General features: G+C 39.1%; 1 protein-coding gene and 1 non-coding gene across 7 annotated transcripts in view; both read left to right on the forward strand.

Moving 5' to 3' along the window:
- The window catches only part of PLEKHA5 (pleckstrin homology domain containing A5), a 237,608-nt gene extending 230,122 nt beyond the window's left edge, over window positions 1–7,486 (forward strand). For 5 of the 6 annotated variants that reach the window (XM_042991854.1, XM_042991848.1, XM_042991849.1 and 2 more), the window contains 4 exons: window positions 468–592; window positions 2,660–2,805; window positions 4,465–4,570; window positions 6,621–7,486. In XM_042991854.1, the coding sequence (XP_042847788.1) occupies window positions 468–592; window positions 2,660–2,805; window positions 4,465–4,559 (366 nt within the window). In that variant the 3' untranslated portion in view covers window positions 4,560–4,570; window positions 6,621–7,486. The remainder of the gene's footprint in view (window positions 1–467; window positions 593–2,659; window positions 2,806–4,464; window positions 4,571–6,620) is intronic. The other variant, XR_006219809.1, reaches the window with a different exon arrangement.
- Window positions 7,487–10,675: 3,189 nt separating this feature from the next.
- On the forward strand, window positions 10,676–10,866 carry LOC122240698. Its single transcript, XR_006220467.1, has one exon. It is a non-coding gene; the product is annotated as a U2 spliceosomal RNA (small nuclear RNA).
- Window positions 10,867–11,765: the final 899 nt, after the last annotated feature.

Below are 11,765 nucleotides of genomic sequence, written 5' to 3' on the forward strand. Positions count from 1 at the left end.
GGGTTAATTGAAAAGTTAAAACATAAGTAAGGCTAGAATAAATTATTGTTAACCCCAGTTAAAGAATCTTATGTCCCAAAACACCTAGCTGTTAGCAACGTGCATCAGCCCTTTAGGCAAATAACTTTTTACCTCCAGTAGTAAAGGATGTTAATATTTTTAGAGGTGCGTAGGTGGCTCAGTCAGTTAAGTGTCCGACTCTTTGTTCTTGAGTTCAGACACCTGTCAGCCTCTGCGCTTCTTAGGGCAGAGCCTGCTTGTGATTCTCTCTCTCCTTCTCTCTCTACCCCTCCTCTGCTGGTGCTCTCTCTCTCTTCTCAAAATCAATAAATAAAACATATAAAAAAAAAAGAATGTTAATATTTTTAATATACTTGAATCTGAATGTGTATTTCAGTAACTATTTGACAGGGTCTAATTTTTTAATACACATTTATTTTTGAATCATTTTTCTTCTTATTCTATAGTTGAAAAGCACTGAGGACATTTTTTCTACAACACTTTTTAAACCTGAACCAAATGGAGTGAATTCTGAGGAAGTGATGGATAAAGAGAGAAACAAAGAGAAAATGTCTGAGGATGTTTCATTCAGGTAATAAGTAATAGGGAAAACAACAAAGGAATCATTCCCCAAATACTATAACTACTTAAGAATGGTGAACTTCAGAGGTGACTGGGTGGCTCAGTCAATTGGGCGTCCTACTTCGGCTCAGGTCATGATCTCGCAGTCCGTGAGTTCGAGCCCAGCGTCAGGCTAACAGCTCAGAGCCTGGAGCCTGCTTTGGATTCTGTGTCTCCAGCTCTCTCTGCCCCTCCCCTGCTTGCGCTCCCTCCCTCCCTCCCTTCCTTTCTCTTTCTCTCTCTCTCTCAAAAATAAACAATCATACATTAGAAAAAAGCATGGTGAACTTCAGGGTCAAAAAGTCTTGGATTCCTGTCCCAGCTTAGCTACTTAAAAGCTGTAGGATCTTAAACAATTTACATAACCTCCCTAAACTGCAGGTTCCTTGCTTGTAAAAATGAGGATGACAATAGTATCTATCTCACAAATGTGTTGCAATGATTAAATAAGAAAATACAAGTATAGCACTTATCACTATGCTTCTCACCCAGGAATTCAATAAATACCTTTTTAAAAATGCCAAGAGATGTATAAGGTCTATCAAAGTGAGCCACTTCAGTATTGCCTGCATAATGATAGGCAATGATAGACATTGATCAGATATCTAAGTTATCTGATGTGTTCCAAAAATTATAGTGATTTGCTATTTATTGTTTAGCTGCATTTCTTAACTAGCCTTCTTATGTGTATACCCTCAATCTTACCCTCAATTAAAAATCTATGAGTTTATAATGACACAACAACAAAAAATCATTTGTTGGCCACTCTGGACCATGCTAAGGAGTTGACTTCTTATTCCAAAGTCTGGTGCATAAAGGCAAAGAATCAAGTATTTTTCTTGCCTTTCCCAAACAAATTGCAACCAAAAAGTTTTTGAGGAAATATTTTTCTTTTTAGAAGAATTTTATTCAATAAGGAATGAGAGACTTACACTGTCACTGCTTTGCTAGCCTTAAAGAAATAAGGGATTTAGGCAATACTCCTTAATGGCTGGAAAAGCTGTTAGCTGAAAATCTGACAGGGAACTTTATAGTGAGTGGATCAAGCTGATAACCCTTGAACTCACTGATCATTTTCAACATAAAGAATAGAACCTGTTAATGCAATAGGGCACAAACCCCACCTAATGATCTACTGTTTGCCCCTTTCCCCAAAAATCCTAAATCTGCTCAAGCTTCAAAATGCTATCAGTTTATAAAAAATAAGAGGAGGGGTGCCTGGGTGGCTCAGTCAGTTAAGCGTCTGACTTCAGCTCAGATCATGATCTCACGGTTTGTGGGTTCAAGCCCCATGTCAGCTCTGTGCTGACAGCTCGGAGCCTGGAACCTGCTTTGGATTCTGTGTCTCTGTCTCTTTCTTTGCCTCTCCCTCACTCATGCTGTCTCTATCTCTCACAAATAAATAAACTTTAAAAAAAATTTTTTTAATAAAAAATAAGAGGAATAAAATCAAAATACAGAATGTGATAAACTATGTAGGATGGAGAAAGCAGGTTCTTTCACAGATAAGTGGCAAAGAATAAAAAGGATGTGTGTTGTGGGGTATTTTAAAGTTTAAGAGACTTGTCAGGCAAATACAAATGTGGACTTTGGATCTTCTTGAAACATAACTCTAAAATTGGTATAATGAGGCTATCAAGGAAATTTGAGCACTGACTAGATATTTGATGACATTTAGGTATTATAAATACAAACTGAAGTGTTTACAGACTGAATGACTTGTCTGGAATCTATTTTAAAATAATTTGGGGAGTAGGAAACTGGCAGTGTATATGAAACAAAATTGGTAAAACATGGATCATTATTGAAGCTGAGGGTATAAGTTTCATATATTATTTGCTCTGATTTTTTTATGATTAAAATTTCTGTAAGGGGGGAAAAGAAAAGAGATTAATTACAAGCAAAATGTCAGCAGTTACTAAATATGGAGATGGTGACATCCTTTGTGTATGGTTAAAATTTTACATAACAGTAAGTTAGAAGGAAAAAATGTATTGCATTCTGTAATAACAAATTTTAAAATATCTGTTTTCATTAGCCCTCAGGATGAGACACAGATCCCAAATCATAAAGCAGAAAGCCACCCTGAAGAAAATATAAAGGACGATACTCATGAGCAGGAAGAAACTATTGCTTCTTGTGAACAAACTCCTGAGGCTTCTAGAGGAAATCAAACGATGGCAGGTAGATATTCCACATTTCATACTTTTCTCACTGGTGCTTCCTCTGAATTTCTCAACGCATACCTTTGCTTTCCCACATGCACCTTCAGGAAGGATGTCACTGGAAAGGAAGGAAAGGGGACATGTGCCTACCCAGCTAGATCCACAGGGTCTGTCCTGGCTTGGGAATCTGTTGCTTCTCTCTCTCTCTCTTTCTCTCTCTCCCTCCCATCTCAACCTTAACACATATACCACAAATTTTTTCTACTAAGATCTTTCAGTACGTGGAAAATGTACCTGCTTCTCTGAGGCTGGACTCTCAGAGTAGTCACAAACCTACCACTTCGGGAACTGTGTAAGATTTAATATCTAAACTAGTAGAATGACCTTATTTACTCTAGCCCCTGCTAGAATCCACACTTGGACGTTTCCTTGAGAGAAAATCGTGATCCATAGTACGTCAAAAAATAAAAATTTCTATTTTTTTTTTAGAATCTTCACAGATTTTTCTCTTTTTTTCTTTATGATGTTTGGCAAGGGGTTGGGAGAGGGATCATACCACTGGTGCATATTATCAGCCTTGCTTCTCATAGTCCATAAGCAAAAAATCCATTCTTTATTTTTTAATGTTTATTTCTTTATGTTGAGAGAGAGAGAAAGTGGGGGAGGGGCAGAGAGAGGGGGAGACAGAGAATCCCAAGCAGACTCCAGGCTGTCAGCACAGAGCCCCTCACTGGGCTTAAACTCCTGAACCCGTGAGATCATGACCTGAGCCAAAATCAAGAATTGGATAACTGACTGAACCACCCAGGCACCCCTGGAAAAAACTATTCTTAATCCTGCCTCCCTTCACCTTTCTCCCCATCATTTGGCAGACAAGCAAATACAATGAAATTCAATTATTTGGTACTGTTCTTCTTAGGAGGAGCATTGGATTCTGGCAGAGTATTTTCTGTATCTTACATGCATGTAACATGCAAATTTATATTATGAGTCGTGTTTCCCTGTAGCCAACATTAAGCATTGTCTTTTGCCTCTGTCGCTTATAAGGCAGTTTTTTGTCACTGACCACTTCCTGTTACTGTTTTGGCACGTCTGCGTAAAGTGTGTGGGTGCATTAAAATCACAACATTTAAACTGTTCATACTATTTAGCTGCATGAAACTAGAAAGTCTCTTAAAGTGAGACCCAGCAGTGCCTGGCTGGCTCAGTCAGTAGAGCATGCAACTCTTGATCTCAGGATTATGAGTTCAAGCCCCATGTTGGGCACAGAGCTTACTAGATAGTAGATAGATAGATAGATAGATAGATAGATAGATAGATAGATAGATAGATAAACAGACCCAACAAGAGGGCTTCCCTGACAGACACCTAAAAATTAACCTCAAAGCCAAAAAAAAAAAGACAATAATTTTTTTTTCCAATTTGGTTGAGGTATAATTGACACATAACATTGTATACGATGTTTAAGGTATATAAGGAAGAAGAATTTTAATAGTCTTCAAGAGACATTTCATGCTAAATAATCAATTGCCAATTTAGAAGACAACAGAAACCAAGTACAACTATTAATTCCTTCCTGAAACATGTTCCTATTTTATGGGATCACAACATCAGGATTTCCTTCTCCAAGTGTATCCTAAACATGTGTACCTTCTTGCATTCTCTTGGTCTGTTTTAGTGAAAAGTCTGTCCCCATCTCCTGAGTCCTCGGCATCGCCGGTTCCAGCCGCCCAGCCGCAGCTCACAGAAGGATCCCATTTCATGTGTGTGTAGTCTCAGAAAAAGTACGTCTGTTCCCTTTGCATCTGTGCTTTAACTTCAGAGTTTTTAACTTGAGTTGTATTCATTTGTTGCTTTAGTGAACAAAAACTGAGATTAATTCTGGGCCGTGCACTAGAGATTATTGGCAGAGCAAGGAGGCCATGTATTTGAGCCACAGGCACTAACTCAGATCTGCATCAGCCCTTCCAGTGATTTGCTGTGTGACAACATTTTCTCTGTCTCTTATTTCATCGTCCATAAAAACAGCAAAACGGGAAAGGTATAGCCCGTGCCAAGACAGGCCGCACGGGGTTTTGCAGCTGTGCCCCCACTTAGCATTCCTTTCCGTAGTCGGACCTGAGAATTCTGTTGAAGCTATTACATGTTGATCAAGTAATGTTTTTTTACAGTTTGTGCAACCCACCTACCGCATCAGGAATTTATTATTTTAAAAGGACAAAGAAGTGTTTGTGGTACAGCCAACTACAAGGAATATTACAGTCTTTAAGATCTATCAGAAACTATTTCTAAATAATTAATTTTGTTTAAGTAAGAGAGGTAGCTACTAAAAAAGCTGTGGGTGGATGCAGGGGGAAGGACAGAACCTGACTGAACATTGTGCCATAGACCACAGTTTGGGAACTGACAATAATTTCCTAAGGTCTTACTGTTAACACTTTTATAAACAGTTGCTAAATTTTACTTGCCTTTTGTACTTGTAAATACATACTTTTTTTTTTTTTTTTTTTACTTTTCAGAAAAGCTTTGAGATGTGAAGCTATTTATGCCTTTTTCTGCATTTTTTTCTTCAGTGTCTATCAGACCTAGTAATGTGTGCATTAGGACTACCAGCACATTTCTGTTAAACAATTATAAGCAACAGAAACACATAGAGACATTATAAGCATTGCTGTTAACATATGCTTTGACTTACAGATTCTCAAATCAGTACAAACACTAAGTTCATCCAGTAGTGCTTATTTTCTAGAATCCACTTCCATTCATACCTTTTGTAGCAACTGTAATCTGTGTCCTTTTTTTCATCCAGATGGACTTGTGTCTAACTGTCTTGGCATATTTATAACCTCTGTTTGAGATTATGTCTACCTAGAGCCTAGAAGAGGCCTTTGTTTGTTGTCAGTTGGCATTTATGCAGGATTGACATCCTTTCTGGAGTGACAAACCACCTGTTTGTTATAGTCTTACCTGTGTCTTGCCTCTGTCATTCATGCGTTTAAACTTTTAACTTAATAGGTTCTGAAGTGACAGTTGCAACTAGTGACAAGAATACCACCAAAATAGGAATAGCAGCATGTTTGTGTGATTCTTCCTGTGCGAAGAGCTGATATATGGCCTCTGTCCATCTTCGTGGAGGAATGTAAATTAAAGTCCACTCTCATTATCTTTGGTTCAATAAATAGGTTACAATTCTCTGTACACAGACCAATGATATGAAAGAATGTTGTCTGACAATAAAGAATATGTACAGTTAAAACTCAAGTACATTTCCGGGTTCCTTAAGTTGTTATTATTGGATTTTGTTTTGTTTTACTTTCACTCTAAGAGCCAGTGGCATTATAGGCTGGAATGGGGTCCAGTTATTGCCGGGTATTTCCTTGTCTTCTGGCATATGGCCAGAACGACAAGTAGCACTCAGACTTGTATTTTTTTATGTCTTCTCGTTGAGTGTATGTCATGTTGCTGACCTAGTAGTTTTGGCAGGACTTTGGGAAGGTTTACAAATGACACTGCTGTGCAGGCAGCTTAATATATTGTTAGATATTTTAGCAAAGTTATGCAAATCTTTGCTTATTTTGTTGATCTTTTTGATTCAGCCATAAATTTGGGTACTCTTTTTTAAAATTCTGAAATGTTATTTAATTGCATCCTTGGCTTGGTAAATTAAACCTACGAAATGACAAGAAACGTCCTTCTGTTGTATTATATTTTAGGATTTTCATGGCCATGCCTGTCAGCTCTGCCGTTGTAGAACATTGCCCTCAGTTACTTTAGGAAATGGTCACTCATTAACTTGCAGGTGTCAAAGTAATTTTCCCTGTCTTTATTTTTCAGCTATCCTGACTTCTGTCAAAACCATTGAAAGCTAAGGACGTGGACCTTCAGCAATGTGAGAAGATATTGTACAGTATACTTTAAATCTATGAAATTCATAGTTCTGATGCTTTTGGCCACAGAGCATCATTTTATCACTTCTGGAAAATGTTTATTCCAAACAGCTTTAATGGCTCATATGTACACTCCGTAATACTAAGGTTGTTGTTCTGACACCAGCTTGCTGCTATGATTTCAGAGCACATAAGTAAAGGTGCTTTTTTAATGTGCGGTCTACAGCCAGAGCTCACTCAGTTGCTGATTTCCAGATTTTGATGTTTCTAAAATTTAGGTGGATTTATATTTCTTTTTGCTTTTCAGTACATAAATTTAGTTATTATTTCGAATGAAGCTTGTTTTCCTTTTTTTTTTTTTTCTTCCCATTTTTGGCTACTGCAATGCTTTGTTTCACACTTGATTTGTAAAAATTTTATATATATATTTAAAATGTGCCATTTTATTACTGCTAAGTGAAGAATGTCCTGTTTTCTGCTACTATTATTTCTCAGATTGCAGCGTCAGCAGTTACTGCCACACTCTTGTCAGCTTAAACACAAATGTTACCGCTTCCTGTTTCTTAAAGGTACAATTTAAAATGTAGGTATTTTGAAGTACTGGGCTTATACTTCATTGGGATAGATGTGTACAGCAATAAGCAGGTTTTCCAATCCAGTACTTAGTTTGTGTACAAATGTAATTATGTTCATTGTGTATATATTATACAATGAGCACATGTAAGTATTAAAGGCTACTTACTATTGTTTAAATGCAAATGTTCATATCTCATTTCTTTTTTATCATGTTAAATAAATGTTGATGTTCTTAAATCACTCGTGTTAGAATTTTTTGCTCTCTCCCATCTAAAACGGGTACGCCTAGGGGCGCCTGGGTGGCTCAGTCAGTTAAGCATCTGACTACAGCTCAGGTCATGATCTCATGGTTCATGAGTTCAAGCCCCACGTCAGGCTCCAAGCCGTGGAGCCTGCTTCGGATTCTGTGTCTCCCTCTCTCTCTCTGCTCCTCCCCTTTTCTCTCTCTCTCTCTCAGAAAATGGATAAAACATTAAAAATAAAATAAAATAGGTACGCCTGGGTGGCTCAGTCGGTTAAGCATCCAACTTAGGCTCAGGTCATGATCTCATGGTTCATGAGTTCGAGCCCCACATCGGGCTCTGTGCTGCCTTCTCAGAGCCTGGAGCCTGCTTCTGGGTCTCCTTCTCTCTCTGCCCCTCCCCACTCGCACTCCATGTGTCGGTCTGTCTCTCTCTCTCAAAAATAAGCATTCAAAAAACTAAAAAAATAAAATGGGAAGACTGTGGGGCACCTGGTTAGTTCCGTCAGTGGAGCATGCAACTCGTAATTTCCGGGCTGTGAGTTCAAGCCCCACTTTGGGTGTAGAGATTACTTGAGAAAAATAAAATCTTTCAAAAAAATAAAAAATAAATAAAATGGAAAGTCTGAGACTCAAGGGACTTCTCTATGAAATAATAGACTGTTAATCGTATTATTGTAGATCACATCATAAAAAGGCCTCTTCTGCCATCCAGTCTGGCTCTCCCATGTGAGAGTCTGAGGACCTTGAGGCTCCGAGAGATACATTGACTTGGCCACAGTCACATTATATGTAATGACAGAGTTTGGACCAGAATATACTTTTCTTTCTTCACTTTTCCTCTGAGGCCATTATTAGCTCAGCACCGCCGGGCAGGTTTTGTTTCCTGAAGTCTTCACGCTTCTTTCTGTTTGTTTCTGTGTTGTGGAAACTAGCTCCAAGCGTTGACACTCTCTGCTCAGTGCATTGGGCCTGGAGAGGCCTGTGTGGAGCGGAGTGTTATTCCTCTGACATGGGGAACTAGAAACTGTTTCATCATCAGGAGTAGGACCCTCAGAGATCATTTTCCCTTACAATACATTCTTTGCAGATGTTCACGCTCTTCAGAATCAATTACATTTTCTTCCCTCTATAACCTTTTGTTCATGCTATATATTGTTCCCAGAGTACAAGGAAATTTGATGCTTTTGGATTCCTATATGAAATGGCTGAAACTAAATTGGCACCGGTCAGTCTTTCTTTTTTTCTTTTTTTCCCATGCTATGGTAAAGAGGATTTAAACTTAATTCAAAATGCAGATGTACAAAAATTCATCTGCTCCAAACAGAAACACACAAAATGAAATGCAAATAGATACAGTCTGTATTGTAGGAGGTGAATGAGAAGAGAGGTTAAGATGGAAGGAGAGGGCTCAGCTCTCTGTATCCACGTAAACATGTTTACACATACCACCTTTATCTAAAGACATCATGCCAGCCAAAGTCTTCCAAAGGAAATAGGCAAAAGATTATTCTTTCTTTCCAAGCATGAGATGGTTATGGTTCCAGATCTTTTGTCAGTGGGTTGAGTTACTGTTATTCTTGGGTTTTCCCTTTGGGTTTTTTTGGTGAGGCTTTTTAGGTTTGATTGATGTGTGTATGTGGCGTGTGTCACAACATTTTATTAAACACAACATTTTCTGAGCTGTTTCAAGAAGGAAGAACGTCCCATACTGGAATACCTGCAAGCCAAGGGAGTTTAGAAAAAGCAGTACAGAGTACTTGTAACTTTTGTCAACCTTTCAGAAAGCCAGATGAAAATCAGGTGCTTAAAAACTGTAGGTCAGCAAGGATACCTGTAACAGGAGATAGCAAAAGGGACTCTTCTCCAAAAATATGGACTAGATCAATACTTTCTATCTCACCTAAAGCTTACCTTACTCAACTCCATCTTACTGGAGAGGTGTGCAGAGAGCCCAGGGAGTACAGAGACTCATAGTAAGGAGGGCAGACAAGCCGGAAAGAACCTTACTCCAAACGGGGGTTCGTCACGGGCACCACCCTTCCAGCATGGAAGCAAGCTCCAAAGCTTAGTGTGTGCCTTATTGGGTCGGTTAAACATCACATCCAAGTCCCCCACATGCACCTGCTCCCAATTTATAGAAGGTTGATAGCCATACTTCCATGGTGGTCAGAAATTAAACATAACCGTAAACAAGCAATCTGCACTTATTTGCACGTCCACAAGAGTGTTTTTAAAAATTATGTTTCCCTTTGCACATTTTAAAATTGACATCTATACTTTTTCAAAAGTTGAAGTTGAAAAGATGCAATTTTTAGCAAACTGTAAATTTGGCTTTGTAAAATAAAATTATTAAATCAGTTTTTTAAATGTGTCCAACAGAATCTAAATACTGTTTTGATAGTTTCATTTATTTGTTTTTTAATTTTATTTTAGAGAATAAGTGTGAGCAGGGGAGAGGGGTAGAGGGAGAGAGAGAATCTCAAGCAGGCTCCACACTCAGCACAGAGCCCAACACGGGGCTTGATCCCACAACCCTGGGATCATGACCTGAGCCAAAATTAGAAGCCAGATGCTCAACCAACTGAGCCACCCAGGCACCCTTCATCATCTTTTTCTTTCTTTTTTTTTTTTAACATTATTCATTTTTGAGAGACAGAGCATGAGTGGGGGAGGGACAGAGAGGATGACACAGAATCTGAAGCAAGCTCCAGGCTCTGAGCTGTCAGCACAGAGCCCTACCTGGGGCTCAAACTCAAGAACCGCGAGATCCTGACCTGAACCGAAGTCAGGTGCTTAACTGACTGAGCCACCCAGGCACCCCTCATTATCCATCTTTTTTTAAATTTTTTAATGTTTATTTATTTTTGAGAGACAGAGCATGAGCAGGGGAGGGGCAGAGAAAGAGGGAGACACAGAATCAGAAACAGGCTCCAGGCTCTGAGCTGTCAGCACAGAGCCCGACACGGGGCTCGAACTCATGAACTGCGAGATCATGACCTGAGCCAAAGTCGGGTGCTTAACTGACTGAGCCACTCAGGCACCCCTCTCATTATCCATTTTTAAGAGATGCAAACAAGGGGGCACCTGGGGCTCAATCGGTAAAGCGTGACTCTTGATCTCGGGGTTGTGAATTTGAGTCCCACCTTGGGCATAGAGCTTACTTAAAAAAAAAAAAAAAAAGAATCATTTCTTGGCCTTTTGGCTAATATCAAGCATAGTATCTGTTCGTATCAGTTTGATACCTGAGACGTCATCTATCCAAGGACAGGATACTAAGTGGATTTTTGGAGCAGGGGGATGGAATAGGAGCTTGCTCCGTCCCCTCCGGGCATCGGCCTGGTATCGCAGTACCTCTGGGAATGGTGCACTCCCCCGGGGAGCTTAAAAAAAAAAACATTCAATAATTAAATCAATTAAATAGAATTTTTTATTAAAAATTAGCTAATTAAAAATGTATTAAAGTTTTTAAAAAAAAATTTTTAATGTTTATTCATTTTTGAGAGACAGTGAGCAGGGGAAAGGCAGAGAGAGAGGGAGACACAGAATCTGAAGCAGGCTCCATGTTCTGAGCTGTCACCACAGAGCCCTACATGGGGCTTAAACTCCCCAACCATGAGATCATAACCTGAGCTGAAGTCAGACCCTCAACTGACTGAGCCGCCCAGGTGCCACCCAAGATTTTTTTTTTTTTTTTTAAGATTCTTTTTAAGTAATCTCTGTGCCCAACACAGGGCTCAAACTCACAACCCTGAGATCAAGAGTCGCATGCTATACGCACTGAGCCAGCCAGAAGCCCCAAAAGCTTTTTTTTTTTTTTTTTTAAGTAGGAAATGTTACATTGTTTCTTTTTCTCCTTGAACTTACATTTCCGTTGTACTTTCCTGAACATACTTGATCACAACAAATTACGATATGTTAAATGTAATTCTAATTCCATCCATTTCTGTGAGATCTCGTTACTCAGCCATTGTGGCCGTTCACTTTTCACCACGCTAGAGGATTTACACCCTGAAGGGTAAAGGTAAGATTCAGAGAAGTAAGGTTTTCATGTGTAAGGGAGAAAGTAGCTAATGCTCTGGAAAGGAGTGCCTTGATCTCAGGAGGCTGAGGGGTGATATGTTTGAGGCAGGAGTTTATGTGGAAGGGAACGTTCTGGGTACCAAGTCCATTGAAAGCATCCTTGCCCACATACCTTCGAAATGTTTCGAAGAATGCATTCCTAGACGATCTGTCCATTAAAATATGTGTTAAGTGTATTCATTCATGCATATG

The sequence above is a fragment of the Panthera tigris genome, chromosome B4 (assembly GCF_018350195.1).
Source record: "Panthera tigris isolate Pti1 chromosome B4, P.tigris_Pti1_mat1.1, whole genome shotgun sequence".
Lineage (NCBI taxonomy): Eukaryota > Metazoa > Chordata > Mammalia > Carnivora > Felidae > Panthera > Panthera tigris.